Source organism: Lithobates pipiens, unplaced genomic scaffold (assembly GCF_037356315.1).
Source record: "Lithobates pipiens isolate NorthernLeopardFrog02 unplaced genomic scaffold, aLitPip1_a1.2 Scaffold_30, whole genome shotgun sequence".
Lineage (NCBI taxonomy): Eukaryota > Metazoa > Chordata > Amphibia > Anura > Ranidae > Lithobates > Lithobates pipiens.
Window position 1 is genome coordinate 18,913,067 of NW_027507791.1, and position 27,342 is coordinate 18,940,408.

Consider the following 27,342-nt stretch of genomic DNA (forward strand, 5'->3'; position numbering starts at 1 on the left):
GTAATATATACCGTTTAATGTCTCGCTATGCTTGGCCCAAGGTGGGTTTCATGGTTTGCACACTTGGGGATCTCTGTTGCTCTCTATGAGTCCCACCCACATTGAGGAGCTTTGCTTTTTCCCTCCTTCCCTACACCGCATTCCTAAGCCATACTATTTTGTGATTTGGGACTGGATCCTCTGTTTTTTATCTTCCCTTGCTCCAAGTATGCAAGGGCATATGGACACCCAAGGGCGCCGCTGGGTCATATCCCCAGGCGGCTCCCGATTTGAGGTGGAAGGGAGCATGTAATCCCCTCTAGGGTTAAAAGCCATGACAATCGTCGTTTCATCTGCCCTCTATGCAGGCTTGTGTCTTCCCGCCCCTTTAAGGGCGGAGAGCTAGCATAGCCCTATCTCCATCAGCATTTATCCAAATGAACCTCGTGTCAGCACTGAGGCATTATGGGGTTGGTAGTTCAAATGCCGACTCGGAAGGCTTTGCACATGCTCACTGCTTCCACCTATGGCTGTCCGCATCGAGCCGGTGACGTCAGACGCCGGCTCGATGGATGGGGGATACAAAAGGCAGCGCTGTCACTTCATCTGTAGTGCAGGTTCAGCACAGACACTACTGCCACGCTGACTCTTCCTTTTGGTAAATATACTTTTTTAGTTGAACTTCATACTGTTACAACACCGTTTCTCATCTTTCTATACCCATATCTATTCATCCTTCTTTTTATTTGCTTGTAGGTTCAGCAAGCCTGGCAGTGGCAGCATACCGCTGCACTCTGTAATTTATAAAACACCACAATGAATCAATTGATTCTTTCTTTGTAATCTGTTGCATTTGTATTGCACCAATATTATCATATGGAATTAATTCTTTCATCTTTGACTCTAACTGCAGGTAAAAATAATTTTTATTCCTTTTACTCTCTTTAACAGTATATTGGTAGTATACCCCCAGCAGCCACTTCTTACAACCCTTATACTAATTAGGCGTAATTAAAATCAATTGTTTCATTCCTTTGATCATGAGCATCTCATGTTCTACTATGGAGGCATGTTTTTCAGCCCCAATTCCCTCTTATAATTTAGGGATTGATATCATTTACCCTTTCTGTTACAAACTAACATTTTTCAATACCTGTGCTGGATTTGTAAACTTGGTACTTATCTCTGGATTTTGTTTTTGATCTTTGTAGCGCTTGTCTACCTCCATCTATGCCCTGCATGGGGCTGGGTTGTTTTTAGCATTTGATCCTGTCACCTAATTCTTGCCACCTATTTCACCATCTATTGGCTCGTGGGTTGCGATGCCGGGAATGATTATACCTGGGTAAGCATTGTACCTCCTTGGACTGAGCGAATTGAGACCAATTTCATACTTAATGTTCTGAAATTTATGTGTATCTAATTGTATGGCATAAATGTATTTTCTGTATTCTTAAACCTTTTTTTGTGTTTATGTTCATGTTAGTTGCATACTCCCCTGAAGAAGCAAAAACGCGAAACATGTCGGGAGGATACATGATCATTCTCAGCAACTAACATTTTCAGGATCCCCTATACTTTGTGTCATGTAATCTTTTGTATAAAAAGTGTATTTGTTATTATATTTTTGCTATTTTGGTTTTTCCAAAATAATTTTAACATATTTCCAATATTAAAGCTATGAATTCTTTTTTAAGAAATCTCTGTCTCTTTATATAGTGTACCGTAAAAAAATCCCCTGCCCCCCCCCTTTTTCCTATTCTTGGATACAATATTTAATAAATATTGTTATTAATCTATAAAATATTATATAAAATACTTTTATTATTTTAATAAAATAGATATTAAAGCGGCGCGCCACCCAAAAGGCGCACGCTCCCCTCTTCCACTGCCATATTTGGCACTTTTTTGGGGTGAGGAGGGGCTGGTTTTGACAGGTACCCACTTCCTGGTAAGATCGCTGCACAGAGATATGCATCAGGTTTTATTTTTTTAAACCGATGGCGAGTAAACGGGAAGTGACGTCATGACGTCGCTTCCGTGTTTACAATTAGGAGACTGGAATGAAGCCGATAAGGGCTTCATACCAGTCGGTCCCTAGCCGCCGGAGGCATCGCATTGTTGATCGGGGCTCCTGGTTGAACGGGAGGCCCGGTAAGAGCAACGGGGGGGGCGGCGCTCCTCTGGTATAACAGCCGAGCGGCTTTTAGTAGCATCGGTTGTTATCGCTGGAAATCTTGGTATAACCCCCGAAAGTCGAGTACACACATCTGCGTACGCTCGGTGGCAAAGCACCTATTTTTTTTTTTTTTTATAGTCCGTTCTTGGTACATCCATCTGTTGTAATGTGCTATTAAAACTATTTTCCATACTGTAATTGTTGAACTGTAACTATAGACATCATCTTTTACCAAACCGTAACCACTTGGCAACTACCGTATATACTCGAGTATAGGCCGACCCGAATATAAGCCGAGGCCCCCAATTTACCCCCAAAAAAACTGGCAAACTTATTGACTCGTGTATAAGCCGAGGGTGAGACATGCCTGTCCATCCCTGTGTGTGTGTCCGTCCCTGTGTGTCCGTCCATCCCTGTGTGTCCGTCCATCCATCCATCCCTGTGTGTGTGTGTGTCCATCCATCCATCCATCCCTGTGTGTGTGTGTGTCCATCCATCCATCCATCCCTGTGTGTGTGTGTGTCCATCCATCCATCCATCCCTGTGTGTGTGTGTCCATCCATCCATCCATCCCTGTGTGTGTGTGTCTCCATCCATCCATCCATCCCTGTGTGTGTGTGTCTCCATCCATCCATCCATCCCTGTGTGTGTGTGTCTCCATCCATCCATCCATCCCTTTGTGTGTGTGTCTCCATCCATCCATCCCTGTGTGTGTGTGTGTGTGTGTGTGTGTGTGTGTGTGTGTGTGTCCAGCCTACCTGTGTCCCGAGCCTGTGTCCCGAGCCTCCGTCCCGTGCCTTGCCTCCTTGCCTCCGTCCCGTGCCTTGCCTCCTTGCCTCCGTCCCGTGCCGTGCCTTGCCTCCTTGCCTCCGTCCCGTGTCGTGCCTTGCCTCCGTCCCGTCCCGTCGGCGCCTCGGCGGCCATTCTAAAATTCAAAAGCCGCGCCTCCGCCTTCGCCTGTGATAGGCGGAACACTGAATTTCCCAGCAGCCTGTGTTCCGCCTATCACGGACATCGTCTCATCCTCGTACTACGGACGAGGATGAGACGATGTCCGTGATAGGCGGAACACAGGCTGCTGGGAAATTCAGTGTTCTGCCTATCACAGGCGGAGGCGGAGAAGGAGGCGCGGCTTTTGAATTTTAATGTCCGCCGTCTGTCTGCTCGATACGCTGATCGAGCAGTCAGACGGCAATGACTCGAGTATAAGCCGAGGGGGGCACTTTCAGCCTCAAAAAAGAGGCTGAAAATCTCGGCTTATACTCGAGTATATACGGTAATACAGTGAATCAGCAAACACACATTGTATTGTATGGCCCACAATCATAGATTTCAAATAGTTCACATAAACCGTATCGGACACAAAAGTGCTGATCCAGCGGTGCAGGATTTACACTCAGCCATGTCTGTGGAGGTCTGCCAAATTTATGGTGTAACATTCTGATTTAGCAAACACCTGATAAAAAAAAATATATATATAAAAAGTGAAAATCCCTTGTGGCCGAGCGGTTTGTGTAGATGGGATTTCCCACAGACAGGCTCCTTATTATACACGCAAGTCATGATAAGTAAAATCGAGCACTGACCGTTATTGGCGACATCTTCTGAAACAAAGTGTGTTCGGTGGTGTTGGTGCAAAGCTTGGAATGCCAGACCTGCAACGTCTTTATATCCTTCTACAGAAAGGGAAGGAAAGGAGGAGGAGTTATAATTCTTGTTGCCGATTTAAGACAAAGTCAAAAATAGGATAAAAAATGAATAGCCCGTTAAAAGCAAAAAACAGCTTTTGCTGCAATTTTCAGCATCAATACAGATATTTCCTCCACAGTACCTTTCCATTTTGCTACTATATGTATAGATGTCCTCAGTCTGATGGCCAGCATCCTGCAACACAAGTCATCCCGGACCAGCCCCCAACCTGTGACCATACCATAGGGCAGATCCTAGCAAACCCTACAGTAGATTTCATCTACCAACACCTCTGTAGGTGATTGACACTAGCCCTGCCAGCTACATTATTATTATTTTTATTTATTTTTTAAATGGGAGCCATGTTAAATCCTTTCAAGGGCATGAATCAAATTGTACATGTCCGGCATCCCTTTTAAAAAGGGAGAATGATTATTGGAGCAGGGGAATAAAAGGACACACTGAAATCCCAAGCAGCAATGAAAGAAAATCCAAAAGGTTACAGGTGTCACTGGAACCGAAGGAAATCTTTCAGTAGGGCCAACTGTTTAAACTGGGATTTTTCACCCTCATTTCCTGTTGTGTCTCTATGACAGGAAGCAAAGGGAAATCTCCCCAATGGAACACAGACACAAGAAAAGCACAACAGGGCTCCAACCCATTCATAGTGTATCCAAAACTAAAAAAGTAGAGCTTTGCCTTTAGAAATGCTTTACCATTAGATTGCATCAACCCAGAGAAGAACATACAAGAGTCTAAACAAATGTTTTACAGTTCATCCATCATACAACGTCTACAATACACTACCTTCTTTTTTTTTTATTAGTTAAAATGTACGAAAACGTGTAACTGAAGCCAAAATGAAATTAAAAAAAGAATGTAATACTCACAAATTGACCATCGAGCTTGAACGTGGCGTTCTGAGAGGAGACGTTAAATGCGGGCAGAAAAGGACGGATACAGACAGAATGGTCATGCGACTAAAAGAGAACATACAGGGCGATATTAAAAGTGTGCTTAAATAATACAGGATAATCAATTATTAACCCCTTTCCATTGGAACATAAAAAAACACCTAACTCCGGAGGCTTCCCAAGCATGTGATCCCTGGGATTGGCTATCACAGTGATTACATGATTAGAAGAGCAAGAAAACTCATGAACTGCCACTAATCTCATTATTATTATTAATAATAATAATAGTGCATCTAACACCCCTAATGTTTGCCCAAATCTGAGTGACAAAAGTAAATAGTGACATCATCCAGCTTCACCCGAATCTTTGTGTCACTCATCACGACTTTTTCCGTGAATCCTTGAGGAAGTCATGCGATCAATGACGCAACGCATGGGACGGAGCTGGGCGACGTAGTTTCCAGTACAGACCGAAACTGGAAGTGGGCGATACTAGTTTTTCCAAGTTGTATTGATTCTGAATACATTATATTGGTCAAGAATTTTAAATGTGAATAAAATGATTTTTATATATTAAAGAGAGTGTTCGATTTAAACTATATTGAAGCATTGGTGGTATTCTTTTTCTGGGAGCAATGCCCCTGACTATGGAGTGAGGAGTATGTTCCCTTAAAAGGAAACTATAATTCACCACTCTTGGCATCTGTGTATCATACCGCAATAAAAAAAAAAAAAAGAAAAAAAAAAAAAGATACATTTTATATTAATATATGTAAGAGCTGCACAATTAATCGTCAAGAGTCTTTATCGCGATCTTGACTAAAGTGTTTCACAATTCTTTCTATGCAAAGAATTCGCTCTGTTCTTCTGAAGCCACAGCCATCAAAAGAAAGAAAGAGAAAAACTAATCAAAACATTCTATATCAGTTGAACTTAAAAACGGGATTCCACCCTAAAGCGGAACCTCCGCTGATCGGATCCCTCCCCCCCTCCGGTGTCACAATTGACACCTTTCAGGGGGGAGGGGGGTGGAGATACCTGTCAAAGACAGGTATTTACACCCACTTCCGGGCATAGACTCCCATGGGAGTCTAGGCCATTTCCTGCCCTGCCGCGCTGTCTGCTGGGACACACACGGGTCCCAGTGACAGCGCGGAGATTTCCTATTGCGCGGCGCGGCTCGCGCATGCGCAGTAGGGAACCGGGAAGTGAAGCCGATTCGCTTCACTTTCTGATTCCCTCACCTAGAATGGTGGCGACAGCAGCCGAGAGCCGAGCGATCGGCCTCGGCATCGCTGTACCCCGGGACAGGTGAGTGTCCATTTATTAAAAGTCAGCAGCTGTAGTATTTATAGCTGCTGGCTTTTAATATTTTTTTTTTTGGTGGAATCCCTCTTTAAGTAAAAACACTGTAACAATTTGTCAATGGAATAGACTTGGAAGTGAAAAAGTTTAACCACTTAAAACGCTAAACCTTTTTCAGACATTTGTTGGTTTCAAGTTAAAAATAATTTTTTCGCTAGAAAATTACTTCGAACCCCCAAACATATATTTTTTTTAGTAGACACCCGAGAGAATAAAAATGGTGGTTGTTGCAATATTTTTTGTCACACTGTATTTGTGCAGTGGTCTTTCAAATGCAATTGCTTTGAAGAATTAAAAAAAAAAAAACACAACCAGTAAAGTTAGCAATTTTTTTTGTATAATGTGAAAGATTTTACGTTGCGAGAATCGTGATTATATATATATCCCCCAGATCATCCATGTGTGACTGGGAGCTTTCAGGGACACGTGCTGCCACAGTTTTGGTGGTGTATGATTGAGCCTTCATGCAGATTAGCATTGCAGAAGGAAAGGGGACCTGTGTGACCTTCCCTCCTGCCCAGTCACAGAAGCCTTTGTATTATGTGAACTCATTCACACAATACAAAGGCTTCGGTGAAGGGGAAGCAACATGGAAAGGGAAGGCATATTGAAGCTGCTCTCTATGCTTGTGTTTCTCTCCTATCTCACAGACTCGAGTGTGCAGTGTATACTCCCCAGCAGAGCCATAAACCTGTCGGATATAAATAGAGAAAAGCCCATGATGTGGCAGGCAGCGATCAAGACTTAACTCATGGTGTGTCAGCCAGCTGCTGAATTTGTGGAATTCAGCCTTAATACTCATCTGACTACTAATCTATACTTGTTAAATCAATTGAGTTTTTCTTTATTTTTTTGATTAAAAAGCAAAAAGGGAAGGGATAAAAAAACAAAAAAACAAAACAAACAAACACTGGAAGGTGACTGAAATAATATGCAAGAGGCAGATGCTGAAACTGCAAAGCTGACAGGGTCTTACCATAGTCTCTATAATAATCGTGAGATTCCCCAGCCTGTCTGTGAGAGCCACATAGCTACCACCGTTATCCAAGTGGCCGACCGTACGGAGGTAGAGCCAGCCCGGCTCCGTGAACTGCGTAGTATGAGCTGGAAGAGAAATAAATGGATCATGCAGCAACCTCACTCATGGTGTTCGGCATCCTTCAATGACACCCAAAGACCCCCCCCCCCCCCCTTTAATTTATTTTTTATTTTTAAGATTAATACGTGCCAAGGGAAGGAGGAGGGGGGTGAAGTGGTGGGGAAGGGAACCTGTAAAGGGGAAGAAGCATACAAGTAGAAGTTCTACTTTTGGGTGGAACTCTGCTTTAAGTCTTTACTTCAACCGAGGAAACCCACACCATCAGGTATTTCTTTTCAAAATAGGTCTTCCATTCGTTGTCATAACAGTCACTCACTGCTTATGGCTCAGTACTGCTTCCCTGAACTTCAGTGCTTGCTTCCGAGACCAGTAAACATCAGGTGAGCACCCCAGTCTGGACCACATGGTCCCTATCCCTGAATGTCATGATAAAGCATGTCATGATGTGCACAACCCAATCTAAAAAGTGCGTACTCTAGAAGTCACATGACCACCCAAATTCAGAGTACATTGTCCTTCATCCCCAATGCCATAAGAAAGTGCATGCACACCTGTCCTAAACTGGGTACACACGGTCCCAATAGTGGCCGGTTCAGCAGGTCTAAAGGACCGTTTTGTGAAAGGGACTCACTGGAAAACCAGCAATCAGCACTCGCAGCCAATAGCTGTGATTGCTGATTGGAGAGTGTTCTGGCAGGGGTTGGTAAGGTGGTAAGGGGCAGTTGCCCTTTCAGAATACAAAGGCACAGCGGAAGAGATCGCTGCACTAACATCGCTTGGTCAGTACAGCAATCACTTCCCCCCCCCCCCCCACTCAGCTCGCTGAGTTGACCGAAGAAAAAAAAAAAGTCAGTGAGTACCATTACTGCCAGCCCCTCTGTTATAACAAGGTATAATACACAGTGTCAATGTTTTTGTTTTGTTTTTTTAAATAATGCTGGCTTATTTCAGAGTGCCACTGTGCGATCATGTGACCTCCCCGCCACTTTCCTTCCCCCAATCTAAGGACTACAGCGGGAGGGGGCCAGATTCCCCTGACATCAGCCAGGAAGTCACGTGACCGCCGTGCTGTCTGCTCAGTCACCCCCACTGTAGCCCTTAGTTCGGGGGAGGAGATTGGTGGGAGGTCACGTGACCACACAGCGGCGGTCTGAAATAAGGTAGTTAGCAGCATTTAAAAAAAAAATATAAACATAAAAATAACCCACAGGCTGACACTGTATTATACCTTGTTATAACAGAGGGGCTGGCAGGAATGGTACTTACTGACTTTACTGCCACACAAAATAGCGGCAGTAGGGGAGGGGCAGGTTTGGAGATCACTCACACACTAGGAACTGACAGGCAGGGAGGGAGGGAAAGACTAATAAACGGGATGAAGGATTCATATAAACTGACCATAGTATCATGGATCACTAGCCATTATTACCGCAGTCAGCACACTAAGGAGGACACAGGAACAGACAGGATCAACCAGGTATTTTACGGCATAGAAGGGGACAAGTTACACAGCAAAATTACTATGCGGTTTACCATGCTTTAACCACTTGCTGACCAGCTGATGCACATATACGTCAGCAAAGAGGTTTGTTTTTTTTCTTTAGGGTTAAAACCTCTTTTAAAAAAAAATAAGAGTGTGCCCCACCCCAGGCTGATGCATGCACATAAGGCTGACTATGGTGGGGTTTCTAGGAAAGCAAATATCAAACACTGCAAGTGCTGCTATAATTTCACATTGAGTGTTTAATAACATTATTGCTCCAAGCACATAAAAATACCTTCTGATCTGTTAGGAATCCAGTGAGCTAAAAACTCCGCTGCACAGAAATATCAGGCAACCCTGCCTGAGCTCTCCCCTGCTAGACTACAGAACTTCTCCATTTTTTCTCATCTCCATAAAACAGGGGGTTGTAGTCCAACAGGCGAGATGGGATTTCTGTGAAGCGCAGTTAACCAAAACCCTAATTTTACTGCCGGTGTACTATTGCTAGGCAGTTACTGAGCGAGTTGTACCTACCTGTGATCCATATAGGAGAGGAGACCACGTAGTTTCCACTCCATGGTTCTTTGGCGGTCATCAGTCCTTCCAGGCCGAACGGAAGCTGCTCATAATAGCTGGCCACGAGGTTCCATGAGATCGTTCTGAGGGTAGAGGAAAAGAACAAAGCTGCAGCAATGTGGAATAGCCAAGTGGAAGGAGGATTAAAGAACAACTCAACCCAAAACAAGATTCCCTGTTAATGATGTAGTAGGATTAGATACTTTACTGCAGGCTTTCTCAATCAGGGTTCCTCTAGAGGACTGATGAAAGAGCGCGGTCGTCCCTCCATCTTGACCCGAACGCTCAGGAAACGCGTCGCCCGCCGTGACGTCACAACTCCGTGACCCGCGTGTCACAGTAAACCAAGCCTCGTTTTGGAAAAACATCCCCTGCGTCCACCAAGCCGGCTTTTCTTGAACAAACCAGTGGTAACGCCAGGAGAGGACAACAGGACACTTGCGGACCGGATTTGAAGTGACGGACAAATCAGATGACCCCTCTTATTCTACATGCCCATTGATTTTATGGAAAATGTGAGTGCAAAATCTCTGTTTTAGAATGATTTGTCAATAAATCGCTTTTCAAAAAAAATCTACACCCAGAGGCGCCCCCTTCTTCTTTTATTCCTCTAGAGGTTGCTAGGGGTTCCTTGAGTTCCCACTGACACCCTTGATCTTAGTTATCTGTAAAGGGTTCATTCTTCCCAATGTAAGGAACATTCTTCCCACTGACTATCACACTAATGCAAGGTTTCTCAACTAGGGTTCCTCAAGAGGTTGCTAGGGGTTCCTCGAGCAATAACCAATTTCTGCCTCTCAGATAAGTTCCCAATGACACCATTGATCTTTTTAGCCATCTGTAAGGGGGTAATTCTTCCCAAATGTCCACAAGTGTAAGGACCATTCTCCCCACTGACCATCACATTAATGTATCATGAGTTGTAGATATAGGAACACTTATTAGGGGTTCCATGAGACTGGAAAGTTTTTTCAAGGGTTCCTCTGTGTTGAAAAGGTTGGGAAAGTGTGCTTTACTGGATATTCACTGCTGTCCATGTCCCTATTTTGAGGAGCTCCCTTGACTCCCAGCAGCCGAGGCTGGATTTGTAGCCAAGTTTCTGCGCTCACCACCGTCTACTTCGATTTCTAGGCATCCACTGGAGTCTACTGGAGGGTGCAAATGACAAAAACCCAAAAAGGAAGTCACTCAGTACATCTTCCATAAGCAAAACACAGGAAATTCACAAGTCAGTGACACAATCAGCCAAGAGGAAAGTGCCCTTCTCGCTGTGATCCCAGTCAGCTCTGCAATGAACACATAAAATATTGGTGCTCCCCAAAGAATCATTTTCTTTGGAGTTTATTCAGGAACACAGAAAGACATTAACCCTTGGGTTATACTACCACCTACATGAGGATCGGACACTGGCAAACAAAGCTGTAGTTCAGGCCAGGATAACCCATCTTCCTCCCAGCGTGCCACAGTTTCGACACACAAATGCCTAGAGCAGAATTCTAAACAGATGGGTGAGACCCAAGTTCTTCAATGGACTCCTAGAAAGATTTTATGGAGATTATAAAAATTATATATATTTTATTCTTCTTGTACATTCAAGGGCATAGCAAGCCTTAATCTTTGGGATGTCCAAAGGAAGTTCAATCAAGGGCTGGTCAACACAGCAAATATTTGCTAACGGACTTAAAATACAAACAGGGGGCTGCCTACAGCTCAATAAGCCACCTAAAAAAAGGACCTTATGCCCAAAGCTGGCTCAGATGGAGGATGAAACATCCACCTGATGAAATTTGGAGAACATCTAAAAACAGAAGACTAGGCGGCAGCCTTACAAATCTGGAAAAGCAGTTGCCGGATCCAAAAAATAAAAAAAAAAGCCCAAGAAGCACTCACAAACCTAGTAAGTGTGCCTTGGCAGGGGAGGGTGGAACCCTATCTTGAACGAAGGAGAGCCACCCGGAAAGACGAAAAAGGGAATTGGTCTTCCTAAAAACACAAACAAACACACACACACACACACACACACACACAACAGGGATGGGAGGAAACTCACAAACGTTCATACATTGGGGGATAATTTCCTTCTAATGAACTGGAGCGAGACGGGAGAACAATGTCCTGGTTTAGGTGAAATGCAGAAGCTACCTTATGCAAAAAGGAAGACGTTCTGGACCTCCATACCACCATGTAACACCAAAAAGGGTTCCCATGCAAGATAAGGCCACCAGTTCAGACTCACCTTGCAGAGGTAATGGCTACAAAAAATAAATAGCAAATCTTGTGGAAGAGAGTTGAGGGAAAAAAAAAAAAAAGTCTCCAATGGGTTCAAACGGTGGCTTTTTTATTTTTTAGGTACCCCAAAAAATATAACCTAGAGGATAAAAATATATAAAAAAACAAACAAACAACACACACACACACACCCCAACATACAAATGCTCTCCCCAAGAAGTTTCCCGATGGATGATAACCTTATATAGGGAATGGTGGACTGCATCAATAAGGGTCAAAACGGTCTCCTTTAAAGTGGTTGTAAACCCTTACAAACCACTTTGACCTACAGGTAAGCCTAGATTAAGGCTTACCTGTAGGTCCAAGCAATATCTCCTAAACCTATATGGTTTAGGAGATATTTGCCCGAAAACGGGCACCGCTGTCTACGGCGCATGCGCCGTAGACAGCGGCGCGCAGGCGCACTGAGCGCGGCAGTTCCAAGAATGGAGCTGCCGCATTTGTCGACTCCCGTGCGCATGCGCGGGAGTGACGTCATCGCGGCTTCGCCGAATGACAGCGGCGGAGCTGCGAGACGCCACCAGCAAGATGGATGCGGCGGACTACAGGGGACAGCGGCGACTTCGCTGGCTCCTGTGTCAGGTAAGTGACACATAATGGGCTACTATGCGATGCATAGTAGTCCATTATGTTTTACCTTTGCAGGGAAAAAAAGAGGAAGTAAACCCATCAGGGTTTACTTCCTCTTTAAGTCCGCGACAAGGCAGGCTCATCAGACAGGGATTAAAGCAACCCAGTACTTTGGCGTTATGACAGAAGGCTACAACTTTCCAGGGGATGGGCTCATCAGTCAGGAATTTGAATAACCAAAAATCTATTTCAGCAGGCGATTGCTCAGAAGACACCAAGGGCCCAGGTAAAATTACAGAATCTGCTGGAGAGGATGATAGACTTCTTTTTATGGTTTCTGCAATCACAGTCAGAAAACAGCTGAGTAATTTGGACCATAAAACCTGTATGATTGCAGCAAGAAGAGGTGAGAGGGCAGAGGGTGCAGCCACACCCGACAGAGCCGAAGAGGACGCCAATGACAGGACGTCAGCGCCATCAGTGGGTGTGCTTCATACAAAAGGTTGAAGAGTTTGTTAGAAGAGCTGAACAAATCCATCCTCCTAGGACACTAATAAATCTGGGGCATGCTAATATACTAGGGATAGTTATACTTTGGCTTGGCCTATAGCTTGTTTTTAACCACTTACCTACCAGGCACTTTCACCCCCTTCCTGCAAAAGGTCGAATTTTCAGCTTTCAGCGCGGTCACACTTTGAACGACACTTATGCAGTCATGCAACACTGTACTTCTGACATTTTTATCTTTTTGTTTTTTTTACACAGAGCTTTCTTCTGGTGGTATTTAATCACTGCTTGGTTTATATTTTGTTGAAAAAAAAAAAAAAAGTTTTTTTTTGTTGAAAAAAGGGTTTTCATCGTTTTTGCAAATCTCTAAATTTTTCCCCTTCACTTATGTTCGCTGATGAGGCATCACTTGAGGGGCACCGATAATCAGTGTAGACGTCCCTTTCACACAAGTCGGCTATCGGCTCTCCACGCGCTTACAACCGGCTTGCATGATTGGACACAGTTGATCACATGGTAAAGAGCCGCTGGTTGGCTCTTTACCATGGTCTGTGATCAGCCGTGTCCAGGACACACAACGATCACAGAGCACGCCAATTTGATGCAAAGCTTTGCAGCAGGGCTCATTCCTCCGGCACGATCGTGGGAGGATGTCATATGACACCCTTCCAGAACTGGCCGGCTGCACTGTAGCGGTCATTCGGCTATAGCACGGTCTGCAATGTTAATGTTTCCTATAGATGGCAGTATAACCCAAAAGGCTCCAAGGCCTCCTGTGCTATATATATATATATATATATATATATATATATATATATATATGTATGTGTGTGTGTATGTATGTATGTGTGTGTGCGCATGTATGTGTGTGCATGTATGTATATATATATATATATATATACACACACACACACACACACACACACACACACACACATACATATATATATATATATATATATATATATATATATATATATATATATATATATATATATATATATATATATATATATATATATATATATATTCACTTTCGATAAAAATAAAATAAAAAGCTGTCCTCTGTTTGTTGCTAGTGTCCTAAGATGGACATCTGTGTGGGGGGGGTTTTTTTTTACAATTAAAATGTTTATATATATATATATTTTTTTTTATTTTTATTTTTATTTTTTATCATAAATAAACCCACACACACACACACACACACACACACACACGTCCATCCTCCTAGGACACTAGGAACAAACAGACATGCTGGTAGTAGAGGTGGTTATTGGACTGGCCTACAATTTTTAGCTCCTAGGACACTTGCAAAAAACAGAGCTGCTGGTCGTAGGGAGTATTTGTTTTTTGGCTTAACAATGTTCAATCACCCTGTAGGAGGCAGTATAACCTGAGGGTTGAAGATTTCTTGTGCCCTCAATGGACAAGAAATGATTTTGCTTGGAGTCCCTATGGATCAGTCATTTATATAGTGCTAATCTCTAGGACTATGTGACCCGGACACACAGATTAAACAATAGGCTATAAAACTCACGATGTCATATTCCCGTTGACATAGTTCTGGTTCAGGATTCGTGCCCAGCATCCACCACCGACCTCGTTGTTGAAAGTGCTGTAATCTTCCGAGGCCCAGAGTTTCTTCCCCGTGGAAATGGCATCAGGAACCGCGTGGGTACCGGGATAATGGGCTCTGTAGGAGAAGGAGGAGTTGTTCCAGATTAGCTTCAAAGAGGACCGGTCATTCAGAAGCAGATAAAATGCTGGGAATGGGGAGGGGAGGGAGCTTAGACACTGGTCAGGAGGGTAAGAGAGTAAAATCCAGTACAGGTACACCTTTTATTGGCAATAAATGACATTTGATGAATAAAGACCTTCAATGATGTTGCTTACAAACAGACAATGAGGTGGTTCACACAAAAAATTCCAAATTGCTGTCAGAGATTTAAACTTACATTTAATGCAAAACAAAATTCAAAATGAAGCTAGAAGTGTTCTGGTTCATCTACTGCAGTGTTTCTCAACCCGTGGTATGCGCACCATTGGCGGGGGGGGTAAGCCACCCAAAACCGGTGCCACCAAGGGCAACGCAAGCGGAACAAAGGCTTTGTGCGCCAGGCTAGTGGACGCCGAAACTCAAGCATGCAGTCCTCTGCTTGTATCTGAAATGCCCGGACGGTCGTTCTAAAAGTCCCGCCTCCTGGACCTGCTCTTGTGATGTAACACTGATCCAATGCCGGCAAATTAAAATCAGTGCGACATGCATTATAGAAGCCAGGGGTTGTCACTGCAGTCGTCCATGTGGGCAATTCAAATCCAAGCGGGCAATCGTGATCCAGGCACTGGTAGGCTGCATTTGGAGGGCACTGCACTCAAGTATATATCATTACAGCATTCACACATACAATGATATTTTCAGAAGAATGCAGTACAGTCACAAAAGTGAGTACACCCCTAACATTTTTGTAAATATTCTTCTATCTTTTCATGTGACAACACTGAAGAAATGACACTTTGCTACAATGTAAAGTAGTGAGTGTACAGCTTGTATAACAGTGTAAATTTGCTGTCCCCTCAAAATAACTGAAACACACAGCCATTAATGTCTAAACCGCTGGAAACAAAAGTGAGTACACCCCTTAGGGCTGGTTCACACTGCGGGCGATGCGAGGCGACACGACTTGCCTCGCCGCGATCTGACAAGTCGCCCCCGTTCTGTACAATGGAACCGTTCTGAGAGGAGCGACTCGAGTCGCTCCGACTCAGAAAAAAGGTTCCTGTACTACTTTTAGGCGACCTCGGGGCGACTTGCATTGACTTCTATACAGAAGTCATTTGCAAGTCGCCGCTGAGGTCGCGGCAGGTCGCGGCGAGGCAAGTCGGTGTCGCCTCGCATCGCCCGCAGTGTGAACCGGCCCTAAGGGAAAATGTCCAAATTGGGCCCAATTAGCCATTTTCCCTCCCCGGTGTTACAAGGCCCCAGGTATGAATGGGGAGCAGGTGTGTGAAAGTTGGTGTTATCGCCCTCACTCTCTCATACTGGTCATTGGAAGCTCAACATTTTTTTTTACCATCAAGTTGTCTGTGGTGTTCCTTAAAAGAATATTATAACAATTAAAAAAAATAAAAAAAACAACCGGTGGTCCAACATTCCCCATCTCATGATTTGTACCAGATGACAGGCATCAGACAGAAAAGGAAGTGAGAATCCCTGCAGCAAATATCCATTTGAGACTGTAGCCTTTCCCTACACTACCCGAAACTAAACTTCTGGCTGGAGTTGGGCTTTAATATTTCTGAATGATGGCCTACCCTATCACATCGATTGCCCTGAGGAGTTCCAAGTCCTGCAGCATCTCGTACGCGATTGGCTGCCAAAGATTATCACTGGCAACGATCCTCACCCGTTCCAAACCAAACTTATCCAGGGTGTAGCGCAGCAACTTGTAGAAGAGAAAGGAAAAAAAAAAAAAAAAAAGCGCGTAGGGTGAAAAACAAGAAGTGCGCAGTTCACCTGTCCCAGCAAGAGGTTAGAGACGCACCACGCCATCAGTTAAATAAAAAACATGCAACAGGAAAGCAGCATGAAGCAGGTGAGGCAGCAAAAAGGGATCGTGGGAATTAAATGCTATAGCGGGGAGTTAAGAAAAAATAAAAAAATAAAAAGGATATGCAAATTAAAATCAATAAATTACTTATAATGGAAATAAAAAATACATTAAAGCTGAACTCCAGGGAACGTATACAAAATAATGTAGCGCTATAAATCATTTATGTGCCAGTTTACAAAATGTGGACATACCTGAAAAACTTCATGAAGTACACAGGACACGTAAAATACACCCCTCCCCCATCCTACCCAGCATGCATTTGCAATTTTTGAGTGTCATAATGACAGCTAGGAGTTACCCTGTAAATACAGAAGCTGCCGCTGTAACAAAAAAAACAAAAGACACACAGTGTCCCGGGGTGTGATTTGAGCCATTGACTTGTATGGCTCAAAACACACTGCATTCGCACCAAACTGGCGGCAGGACCCTTTTTTTTTTTCTCCGTGCCAGAATCGTCTCACATGGGTGTAAGCCAATTCTGCAAATTGCACTGCATTTTGCAAACCGATTGACAGGTGCCATTAACTTACACTCCGCAAACGGTTTGCATGGAGGGGTTGCGATTCAGATGCAGTGCCGAATCCGCAGCAAATTCGTACTGCATCTAGTGTGAACGTAGGAGGAATATATACGTTTACAAAACATTGTTCAGATATGAGGTAGGCCCCTTCCTCACGAATTGACACAAAAATTGTGAAAGGGGGAGAAGGTAGTGGAAAATGTTTTTATGTACGGTGAAGATCCGCTTTAAATAAAAATGTCTTAGCTTATAGTTTACCATAGTTAGCCCTAATTTTCTCCTTCTTCCCTTCACTACTTTTTATGATTATAATTTTCTAAACTATTATATAGTGTTTGTAAATAAAAGTATGATAAAATCTATCCATCTCTATATCCATACATACACACACACTATAATAATAAATTTTCTATATATATATATATATATATATATATATATATATATATATATATATATATATATATATATATATATATATATATATATATATATACACACACATACATATATTATATATATATATATATATATATATATATATATATATATATATATATATATAATTTTTTTTTTTTTTTTTTTTTTAATACTTACCTGCTCTTTTCTGCACAGAGCTGTCCTGAACCTCCTACTATTTTGGGGTCCCCAGCGGATGCTTGTGTGTCTGCCCCCATAGCAAACTGCAGGGAACCCATTAGAGCGGTATTAATCCCAAAACTACTGATGCCGTTTACCAATCATTTGATGTAGCGGCTGCATTCGTTTTCTTTTTTTCCTCTCCGTGATGTGACCAGTAACACACCACTTGTATTATTAAAGTGGGGAAGAGCATTAAATATAAAAATATCAGATTTGAACTCACTAAAAAAAAATTGAAGCCAAACTAGCCTCACACTTTATAAATTAGTTACAGCAAACGTTTTTTGTTTTTTTTTCCCCCTTTGGGATAAAGGTTTTACATAAATAAAAGCTGAGCATTGAAAGCACAGGCAAATGTTTTTTCGCATCTCTGTAACCGATACATTTGCAGTAGAGCTTGTTCTATTCAAAACCAAAATGAACTGTCCAGCAGGATGACCAGGTGAAAAGAAAAAAGTAAAAGCAAAAAAAATTTAATAAATAATAAATAATAATAAAAAAAAAAAAAAAAAAAAAAAAAGGAAGGAAGAAAATGAAGGAAACAAAAAAGCTATAAACGCATTATAAAGTGGTAGCATGAGTTTGAACCATGTATGAACTTTATTGGTGCATTTAGCAGTTTACCTGGAGTTCAGCTTTAACATGATAAAAATATTTGCAAAAAATGTTTTTAAAGTGATTGTAATAGGTTGTGATTTTTTTTTTTTAATACTAAAACATTTTATACTTACCTGTACCTGCAGCCCTCATCTTCTTCTTTATAGGTTCCCTGGCTCCTCCCCCTGCCAGTGTCCCCAATAGCAACAGCATTGTCCATTCACACACAAAGCGAGGCTTGGCCCTCCCCTTTGCTCTCTCCTGGGTGGTTCAATGGCTGTGACTGGCAACAGGAGGAGCCAATGGGGCACCCAGAATTATTATTTTTTTTTTTTTAATAGAATGCATTAAGGTAAACAAAATAAATTTAAAAACACACACACACACACACACACACACACACACACACACACACACACACACACACACACACACACCTTCTGCCTTTAGAACCACTTTAATTTTCTTAAATCTACAGCTTGCATAGAAAAAAATAAAAAATTCCTGGGGATCCCCACTATGAACGCCCTTGTTCAGACACTTCCTGTTACAGGGCGACACTCCCCCCCCCCCCCCCTTCTCCCAGTAGTGCTCCTGTATTGTCAACCCATCAATGGGATTCCAATGAAGACTACAGTGCCTTGAAAAAGTATTCCTATCCCTTGAAATTTTCCATTTTGTCATGTTACAAACAAACATAAAATGTATTTTATGTGATAGACCAACACAAAGTTGTTAAGTGGAAGGAAAATGATAAATGGTTTTCTAAATGTTTTACAAATATGTGAAAAATGTGGGGTACATTTGTATTCAGCCCCCTTTAGGCCTCTTTCACACTGACGTCCCGTTCAGGCCCGCCTGTCAGTTTTTCAGGCGGACCTGAACGGGTGCTCCATAGAGGTCTATGGAGCGTCGGATGTCAGCGGTGACATGTCCGCCGACATCCGACCCGCTCCGATCCGAAAAAGTGTAACGGAGGAAAAAGCTATTTTTCCATCCGTCTGCGGATCGGATGACGACGGGGCACTGCGGTCCGTCGTCATCCGATCTCCCATAGGGGAGAGCGGCGCTGTGACAGGTCCGTCCCTGCGCAGTGTGCAGAGACGGAGCTGTCATCTCCCTGCTCAGCGGGGATCGGCGGAGTGATCCCCGCTGAGCAAACGGACATCCACGGGGCGGATCAGAACTAATCCGCCCGTGTGAAAGGACCCTTACTCTGATACCCCTAACTAAAATCTAGTGGAACCAATTGCCTTCAGAAGTCACCCAATTAGTAAATAGAGTCCACCTGTGTGTAATTTAATCTTAGTATACATACAGCTGTTCTGTGAAGCCCTCATAGGATTGTTAGAGAACCTTAGTGAACAAACAGCATTATGAAGGCTAAGGAAACACACCAGACAGGTCAGGGATAAAGTGTGGAGAAGTTTAAAGCAGGGTTAGGTCATTAAAAAAAAAAAAAAAAAAAAAAAAAAAAAAAAAAAAAATAATAATATCCCAAGCTTTGAACATCTCACGGAGCTCTGTTCAATCCATCATCCGAAAAATGCAAAAGTATGGCACAACTGCAAACCTACCAAGACATGGCCATCCACCTAAACTGAACGGCCGGGCAAGGAGAGCATTCATCAAAGAAGCAGCCAAGAGCCCCATGGTAACTCTGGAAGATCTGCAGAGATCCACAGATCAGGTGGGAGAATCTGTCCACAGGACAACAATTGGTCGTGTTCTCCGCAAATCTGCCCTTTATGGAAGAGTGATCAGAAGAAAGACATTGTTGAAAGAAAGCCATAAAAAGTCCCATTTGCAGTTTGTGAGAAGCCATGTGGAGGACACAGCAAACATGTGGAAGAAGGTGCTCTGGTCAGATAAGACCAAAATTTAACTTTTTGGCCTAAAGCAAAATGTTATGTGTGGTGGAAAACTAACACTGCACATCATCCTGAACAACCATCCCCACCGTGAAACATGGTGGTGGCAGCATCATGTGGTGGGGATGCTTTTCTTCAGCAGGGACAGGGAAGCTGGTCAGAGTTGATGGGAAGATGGATGGAGCCAAATACAAGGCAATCTTAGAAGAAAACCCGTCAGACTCTGCAAAAGACTTGAGACTGGGCGGAGGTTCCCCTTCCAGCAGGACAACGACCCTAAACATACAGCCAGAGCTACAATGGAATGTTTAGATCAAAGCATATTCATGTGTTAGAATGGCCCAGTCAAAGTCCAGACCTAAATCCAACTGAGAATCTGTGACAAGACTTGAAAATTGTTGTTGACAGACCCTCTCCATCCAATCTGACACAGCTTGAGCTATTTTGCAAAGAAGAATGGGCAGAAATGTCCCTCTCTAGATGTGCAAAGCTGGTAGAGACATCCCAAAAAAGACTTGCAGCTGTAATTGCAGAGAAAGGAGGTTCTACAAAGTATTGACTCAGGGGGGCGCCATACAAAGCCCCCACACTTTTCACATTTATTTGTAAAACAAATGTTGATAACCATTTATCATTTTCCCTCCACTTCACAATTATGTGCCACTTTGTGTTGGTCTATCACAAAATCTCAATAAAATTGATTCACGTTTTTGGTTGCAACATGACAAAATGCGGAAAATTTGGAAAATTTCAAGGGGTGTGAATACTTTTTCAAGGCACTGTAAGTGGCCATTTCAAACACACATAGCCCACTGTTGTCACCATCAGGGAACCCGGAGAAAATGCCATGAAGGTATTGCTGGAATGCATGTAGAGAGGTGCAGCTGCAAAGGGGTGGCAGAAGATCAGCAGCACTGAGGTATGACAAAGAAAGAAAAAAAATAAATTATATAATATATATATAAATAATAAAAATAAAGTATAGAGACGGTTGATAGTTTTTGCCATTATTCTGTATTGCATGACTCTGCAGCTGGAAAGAGGAGAGACGAGAAGAAGAAGAAGAAGAAGAAGAAGAAGAAGAAGAAGAAGAAGAAGAAGAAGAAGAAGAAGAAGAAAAGAAGAAGAAGAAGAAGAAGAAGAAAGAAGAAGAAAGAAGAAGAAGAAGAAGAAGAGAAGAAGAAGAAGAAGAGAAGAAGAAGAAGAAGAAGAAGAAGAAGAAAAGAAGAAGAAGAAGAAGAAGAAGAAGAAGAAGAAGAAGAAAAGAAGAAGAAGAAGAAGAAGAAGAAGAAGAAAGAGAAGAAGAAGAAGAAGAAGAAGAAGAAGAAGAAGAAGAAGAAGAAGAAGAAGAAGAAGAAGAAGAAGAAGAAGAAGAAGAAGAAGAAGAAGAAGAAGAAGAAGAAGAAGAAGAAAGAAGAAGAGAAGAAGAAGAAGAAGAAGAAGAAGAAGAAGAAGAAGAGAAGAAGAAGAAGAAGAAGAAGAAGAAGAAGAAGAAGAAGAAAGAAAGAAGAAGAAGAAGAAGAAGAAGAAGAGAAGAAGAAGAAAGAAGAAGAAGAAGAAGAAGAAGAAGAAGAAGAAGAAGAAGAGAAGAAGAAGAAGAAGAAGAAGACAAAATCTGAGTAGCTGTGCATGGTAACCAATCAGCTTCCAGGTTTTATTGTCAAAGCTTAATTGAACAACCTGAAGTTAGAAGCTGATTGGCTACCATATTTTGAGTGCTCCAGTTTCAATAAATCTCCCCAATGTGTGCTAAAACCTGTGTATGTCACCACACAGGATGGATAAAATCAATGAAAAAAAAAAAAGTTTTATCAAATGTATTTTAATAAAATGCTTTTGGAGTAAAAAAAAAAATAAAAAAAATAATAATATCTTTCTAAAGATGGTTTTCTATTTAAGATACATTAATAATTTTGTTTATTTATTATGAAATGGAGCTTAGTTATGTAGTGTGTGGCTTTATATTCTGCAATATTTAAATTTTTTGGTAAACTCATTTAATGAATCCAAGCTCTGCAATCTGAGATAACATGCACTGCATTGATGCATTCACACAATTTTACAGTAACCATGAGATAAAACAAAGGTCGGAAATATTCCTTTATCCCATTGTTTTGCATATCTATGTACACTACAAACTGTATGATTGAATCAGTTCTGATATCACTGTTTTACTAACCTGACAAATTATTATTCTAAATAGAATCTTTAATATTTGCAAACAAAATGAAGGTTTCCCAACTACCAGCAAGAATAAGTCCTTACATTTAAAGAGCACCTGTCATTTTACATCAATCATGGCAGCGCCTGTTAGCGGGCATCCACTCACCACCTGCCGCCACGTCCCTCACCTTGTTCTGTCACTGCCACATCACCAGCCGTCCTATTAAAGTGAATGAGGCTATCAGAGAGACAAAAGCGGGTCAGAGGAGGAGCCGCTGAGGGACAGAGATGACAGTTGCTCTTTAAAATTATGGTTTAATTCAAGCCAATTTACTAGGGATTTAAATCAAATCCACCCTGTCACTACATCACATGGCAACAGTCCTGCAATGTGTAAATGTGTCAAATCCCAGGGGAGGGTGACCGGTGTCAGTTCACCTTTACAAAGAAGAAGGAAAGAAGACACTTTAAAAAAGGAAAATTATCTGTTTAATCTCCTGACCGCTATTTCTAAATCTGCGTGTACAATTCTGCAGAAAACATTTCTGTATATGAAGAGTGCTGGAGACGACCTGAGAACACTCCCTGGCTCTCGTCCCTACCCCTCCCCAGTGACTGTTGTGGTTTCCTGTGAACCACCAGCTCCCTCCAACACCAACACCAACACCAACATGCTAGAAAGCAAGCATGCAAGCCACCGGCGTCTCTGCGCCCCGTCCCGGATCGCTCATCTCCACCTGAAAGCAGGTTTCCCCGCTCAGATTTGTATTTACTGACATGAATACCGGGTTCTGTGACTCCAACTCCACCCAAACACTTCTATACAATGCAGGATTTACACAGATATGCTTCTTAAGAATGCATGTGTTGCAGAAAGGAAATAGGGGGGAACAAAGGAAAAAATGTAAAAAAAGAAAAATAAAAAGAAAAACCCCACAAAAAAAAAAAAGAAAGAAAGAAAAAATACAAAAAAAAAATTTTAAAAAAGGGGAAAACAAAGTGAAAAGGAAAGAGTTCATTGGCTGCCTTATTTTATACTCATTGATGTCAACACCAGGTCTCTGTGCAATGCAAGCAGATCGCGACTTGTGAGAGAGGCCGGCAGAGTGCTGTATATGGCTTCCTGAAAACATTACAGCACCCGACCTCAGTGCTCCTCCATTCTGATGCGTAGTGGGCTGCCTCTTGGGAGGAGTTATGCAAATATAAAAAATACCTAGTTGGATGGGTGTCCGTCTGGAGGAGTGGGCAGGCTGGTGGGTTGGGGAAAGCGCTAGATGATGGTGGGTGTCCTCCAGCTAGCAAACGAGGTGGGCTCTGACTTGCTGCAGCTTCTAAAGCACATTGTGAGAAGCTCACAGTGTGCTGTGAAATCAAAGGAAGCCATTTCAGTCCAGGAGAGGAGCCGGTACCATTGTGCAAAACTGAAGATCAGCTTTAAGCTCTCCCCCTGAAAGCACTCAGCCACACCCCTGTCAGTCAACTATTAAGACTTCAAGAGGAGCTGCACCTTTAAAAAAAAAAAATATTAAAAGCCAGCAGCTACAAATATTGCAGCTGCTGACTTTTAATAAATTGACACTCACCTGTCCCAGGGTCCAGTGATGTCGGTGGCAGATGACGAGCAATCGCTCATCTCTCCGCTGCCCCCGCCGCCATCCTGTCAGGGAATCGGGAAGTGAAGCATTGCGGCTTTACTGCCCGGTTCCCTACTGCGCATACGCGAGTCGCGCTGCGCGTCTCCACTGGTCCCCCGCTGTGTCCTGGGAACTGTGTGTTTCCCAGAACCCAGCGGTGGGGCATCTGCGGCTAGCTTGTCCCGGAAGTGGGTGAAGATACCTGGATTATGAAAGGTGCCGATTGTGGCACCGGAGGGATCAGATGAGCGGAACTTCCACTTCAGGGTGGAGGTCTGCTTTCAGTTTGAGTAGAGACTGACACTTCACAGGGGTGGGGCTTAGCAGTAGGAGGTGGGGCTTAATAAGACATCAGAAATAAGCATAGCCTCTGTACAGAACTAGGATTCTGGAGGTTCCACAGAGAATGATTTACAGACTACCCCGGGACATGCAAGCGCCACACTAGAAATATTATATACAATATATCTGTCCCATATATCTATGAAATTTTTTGGTGCAGATACTAAAATTGACATTCCCATCCTTAGGATTCACTTACCCTATGACCTGCACGGCATCGTTTAGATAGGGATCAACTACCATGGCGTGTGCTATTTCCCATTGTCCGTCCGAAGCGATGATGCCAACGTTGACCAGACCCAGCCTGTCCAGTGTACGGCGGAGAACCTCAGGGACAGAGTCAACACATCAACTACAATAAACTACCACCATACTGTAACACCCCCTCCACCAGGACCTCAGAGTGTTGTGTGAGGTGTTGTGTTGTGAGGAGGGCGCAGACAGGCACAGGGTAAGGCAGACACACACCGCATAAGGCAGACGGAGGGCCGGACAGGCACCGCAGAAGGAGGGCGTGGACAGGCACTGTGGAAGGCAGACATGCACTACGGAAGGCAGAAGGACGGCGCGGACAGGCACAGTGGAAGGCAGACACACACACCACAGAAGGCAGAAGAAGGGTGTGAACAGGCTCCGCGGACGAAGGGCACAGACAGGCATAGTGGAAGGCAGACACGCACCGTGGAAACCAGATGGAGGGCGCAGACAGGCGCCGCGGAAGGAGGGTGAGGACAGGCACAGTGGAAGGCAGATGGAGGGCGCAGGAAGGCGCCGCGGAAGGAGGGCGCAGACAGAGGACGCGGAAGGAGGGCGCAGACAGAGGACGCGGAAGGAGGGCGCAGACAGAGGACGCGGAAGGAGGGCGCAGACAGAGGACGCGGAAGGAGGGCGCAGACAGAGGACGCGGGAAGGAGGGCGCAGGAAGGCGCCGCGGAAGGAGGGGCGCAGGAAGGCGCCGCGGAAGGAGGGCGCAGGAAGGCGCCGCGGAAGGAGGGCGCAGACAGAGGGACGGGAAGGAGGGCGCAGACAGAGGACGCGGAAGGAGGGCGCAGACAGAGGACGCGGAAGGAGGGCGCAGACAGAGGACGCGGAAGGAGGGCGCAGACAGAGGACGCGGAAGGAGGGCGCAGACAGAGGACGCGGAAGGAGGGCGCAGACAGAGGACGCGGAAGGAGGGCGCAGACAGAGGACGCGGAAGGAGGGCGCAGACAGAGGACGCGGAAGGAGGGCGCAGACAGAGGACGCGGAAGGAGGGCGCAGACAGAGGACGCGGAAGGAGGCGCAGACAGAGGACGCGGAAGGAGGGCGCAGACAGAGGACGCGGAAGGAGGGCGCAGACAGAGGACCGGGAAGGAGGGCGCAGACAGAGGACGCGGAAGGAGGGCGCAGACAGAGGACGCGGAAGGAGGGCGCAGACAGAGGACGCGGAAGGAGGGCACAGACAGAGGACGCAGAAGGAGGGCACAGACAATCTCTGTGTCCTCCTAAGATTCCCCCCGAGCCCCCCAGTGTAGCCAGCCTTACATGTGCGCTTCCAACCAGAACTTGTGTCGACTGCTCCCAAACCCTGAATACCAAAACACCTCTCCCCTACTGAAGGCTTTGATTGAAAGCAACTCTTATCAACGTCCCACAACTCTCTCACCAGGGAGAAAAAAAAGAAAAAAAAAAAAAAAGAAAGGGAGGACCTCCAGGACTGCAATGTACCATACTAACATATTTCAGAAACCAGGTGCTGCAGAGGAAGCATGAAGACCAATTAAAAGAAGGAGGAGGAGGAGGAGGAGGAGGAGGGCTGATAATTCAAAATGTAAGTCAAATGTGAAGCTTGGTAGGAGTTCAGCTTTAATGTTCACCATTATTTCATCATCAGAGATCACAGATCACACATCACAGAGTTGCAGAGGGCAGAGCAGACGCCGGGAGCACAGAAACACACAAATAGAAACTCCCTTCTCACATGTGCGATGCGATCTTTGCCCTTACCTTTATGTACGTCACATCGAAGGCTCGCTCGTTCCATATCTGAGACACAAAGACAGAAGACAAATATATTTATGTAGCTCTGACATATACCGCAGTGCCGTACAAAGAGCACCAAGCCATTCACATTAGTCTCTATACCACTGAAGCTCACACTCTAATGTTGCCCCACCAGAACACACTTTATATACAGTATCTCACAAAATTAAGTACACCCCTCACATTTTTGTAAACATTCTTCTATCTTTTCATGTGACAACACTGAAGAAATGACACTTTGCTACAATGTAAAGTAGTGAGTGTACAGCTTGTATAACAGTGTAAATTTGCTGTCCCCTCAAAATAACTCAACACACAGCCATTAATGTCTAAACTGCTGGCAACAAAAAAGTGAGTACACCCCTAAAACAGAAAATGTCCAAATTGGCCCAAAGTGTCAATATTTTGTGTGGCCACCATTATTTTCCAGCACTGCCTTAACCCTCTTGGGTATGGAGTTCACCAGAGCTTCACAGGTTGCCACTGGAGTCCTCTTCCCCTCCTCCATGATGACATCACAGAGCTGGTGGATGTTAGAGACCTTGCGCTCCTCCACCTTCCATTTGAGGATGTCCCACAGATGCTCAATAAGGTTTAGATGTGGAGACATGCTTGGCCAGTCCATCACCTTTACCCTCAGCTTCTTTAGCAAGGCAGTGGTCATCTTGGAGGTGTGTTGGGGTCGTTATGTTGGAATACTGCCCTGCGGCCCAGTCTCTGAAGGGAGGGATCATGCTCTGCTTCAGTATGTCACAGTACATGTTGGCATTCATGGTTCCCTCAATGATCTGTAGCTCCCCAGTGCTGGCAGCACTCATTCAGCCCCAGACCATGACACTCCACCACCATGCTTGTCTGTAGGCAAGACACACTTGTCTTTGTACTCCTCACCTGGTTGCTGCCACACACGCCTGACACCATCTGAAGTTTATCTTGGTCTCATCAGACCACAGGACATGGTTCCAGTAATCCATGTCCTCAGTCTGCTTGTCTTCAGCAAACTGTTTGCATGCTTTCTTGTGCATCTTTTTTTTAGAAGAGGCTTCCTTCTGGGACGACAGCCATGCAGACCAATTTGATGCAGTGTGCGGTGTATGGTCTAAGCCCCGACAGGCTGACCCCCCCACCCCTTCAACCTTTGCAGCAATTCTGGCAGCACTCATACATCTATTTCCCAAAGACAACCTCTGGATATGACGCTGAGCAGCGTGCACTCAACTTCTTTGGTCGACCATGACGAGGCCTGTTCTGAGTGAACCTGTCCTGTAAAACTGCTGTAATGGT

General features: G+C 44.0%; 1 protein-coding gene and 1 long non-coding RNA gene across 2 annotated transcripts in view; one reads left to right on the forward strand and one right to left on the reverse strand.

Moving 5' to 3' along the window:
• The window catches only part of GALC (galactosylceramidase), a gene marked incomplete in the record, with an annotated part of 51,457 nt that overhangs the window by 17,580 nt on the left and 6,535 nt on the right, over positions 1-27,342 (reverse strand). Inside the window, 7 exon segments of the mRNA XM_077463729.1 lie at positions 3,745-3,834; positions 4,738-4,827; positions 7,103-7,230; positions 9,243-9,367; positions 14,191-14,346; positions 15,966-16,096; positions 26,023-26,061. Of these exon segments, the coding sequence (XP_077319855.1) occupies positions 3,745-3,834; positions 4,738-4,827; positions 7,103-7,230; positions 9,243-9,367; positions 14,191-14,346; positions 15,966-16,096; positions 26,023-26,061 (759 nt within the window).
• On the forward strand, positions 721-1,669 carry LOC143942436 (uncharacterized). Its single transcript, XR_013264775.1, has 3 exons — positions 721-892; positions 1,191-1,324; positions 1,466-1,669. It is a non-coding gene; the product is annotated as an uncharacterized LOC143942436 (long non-coding RNA).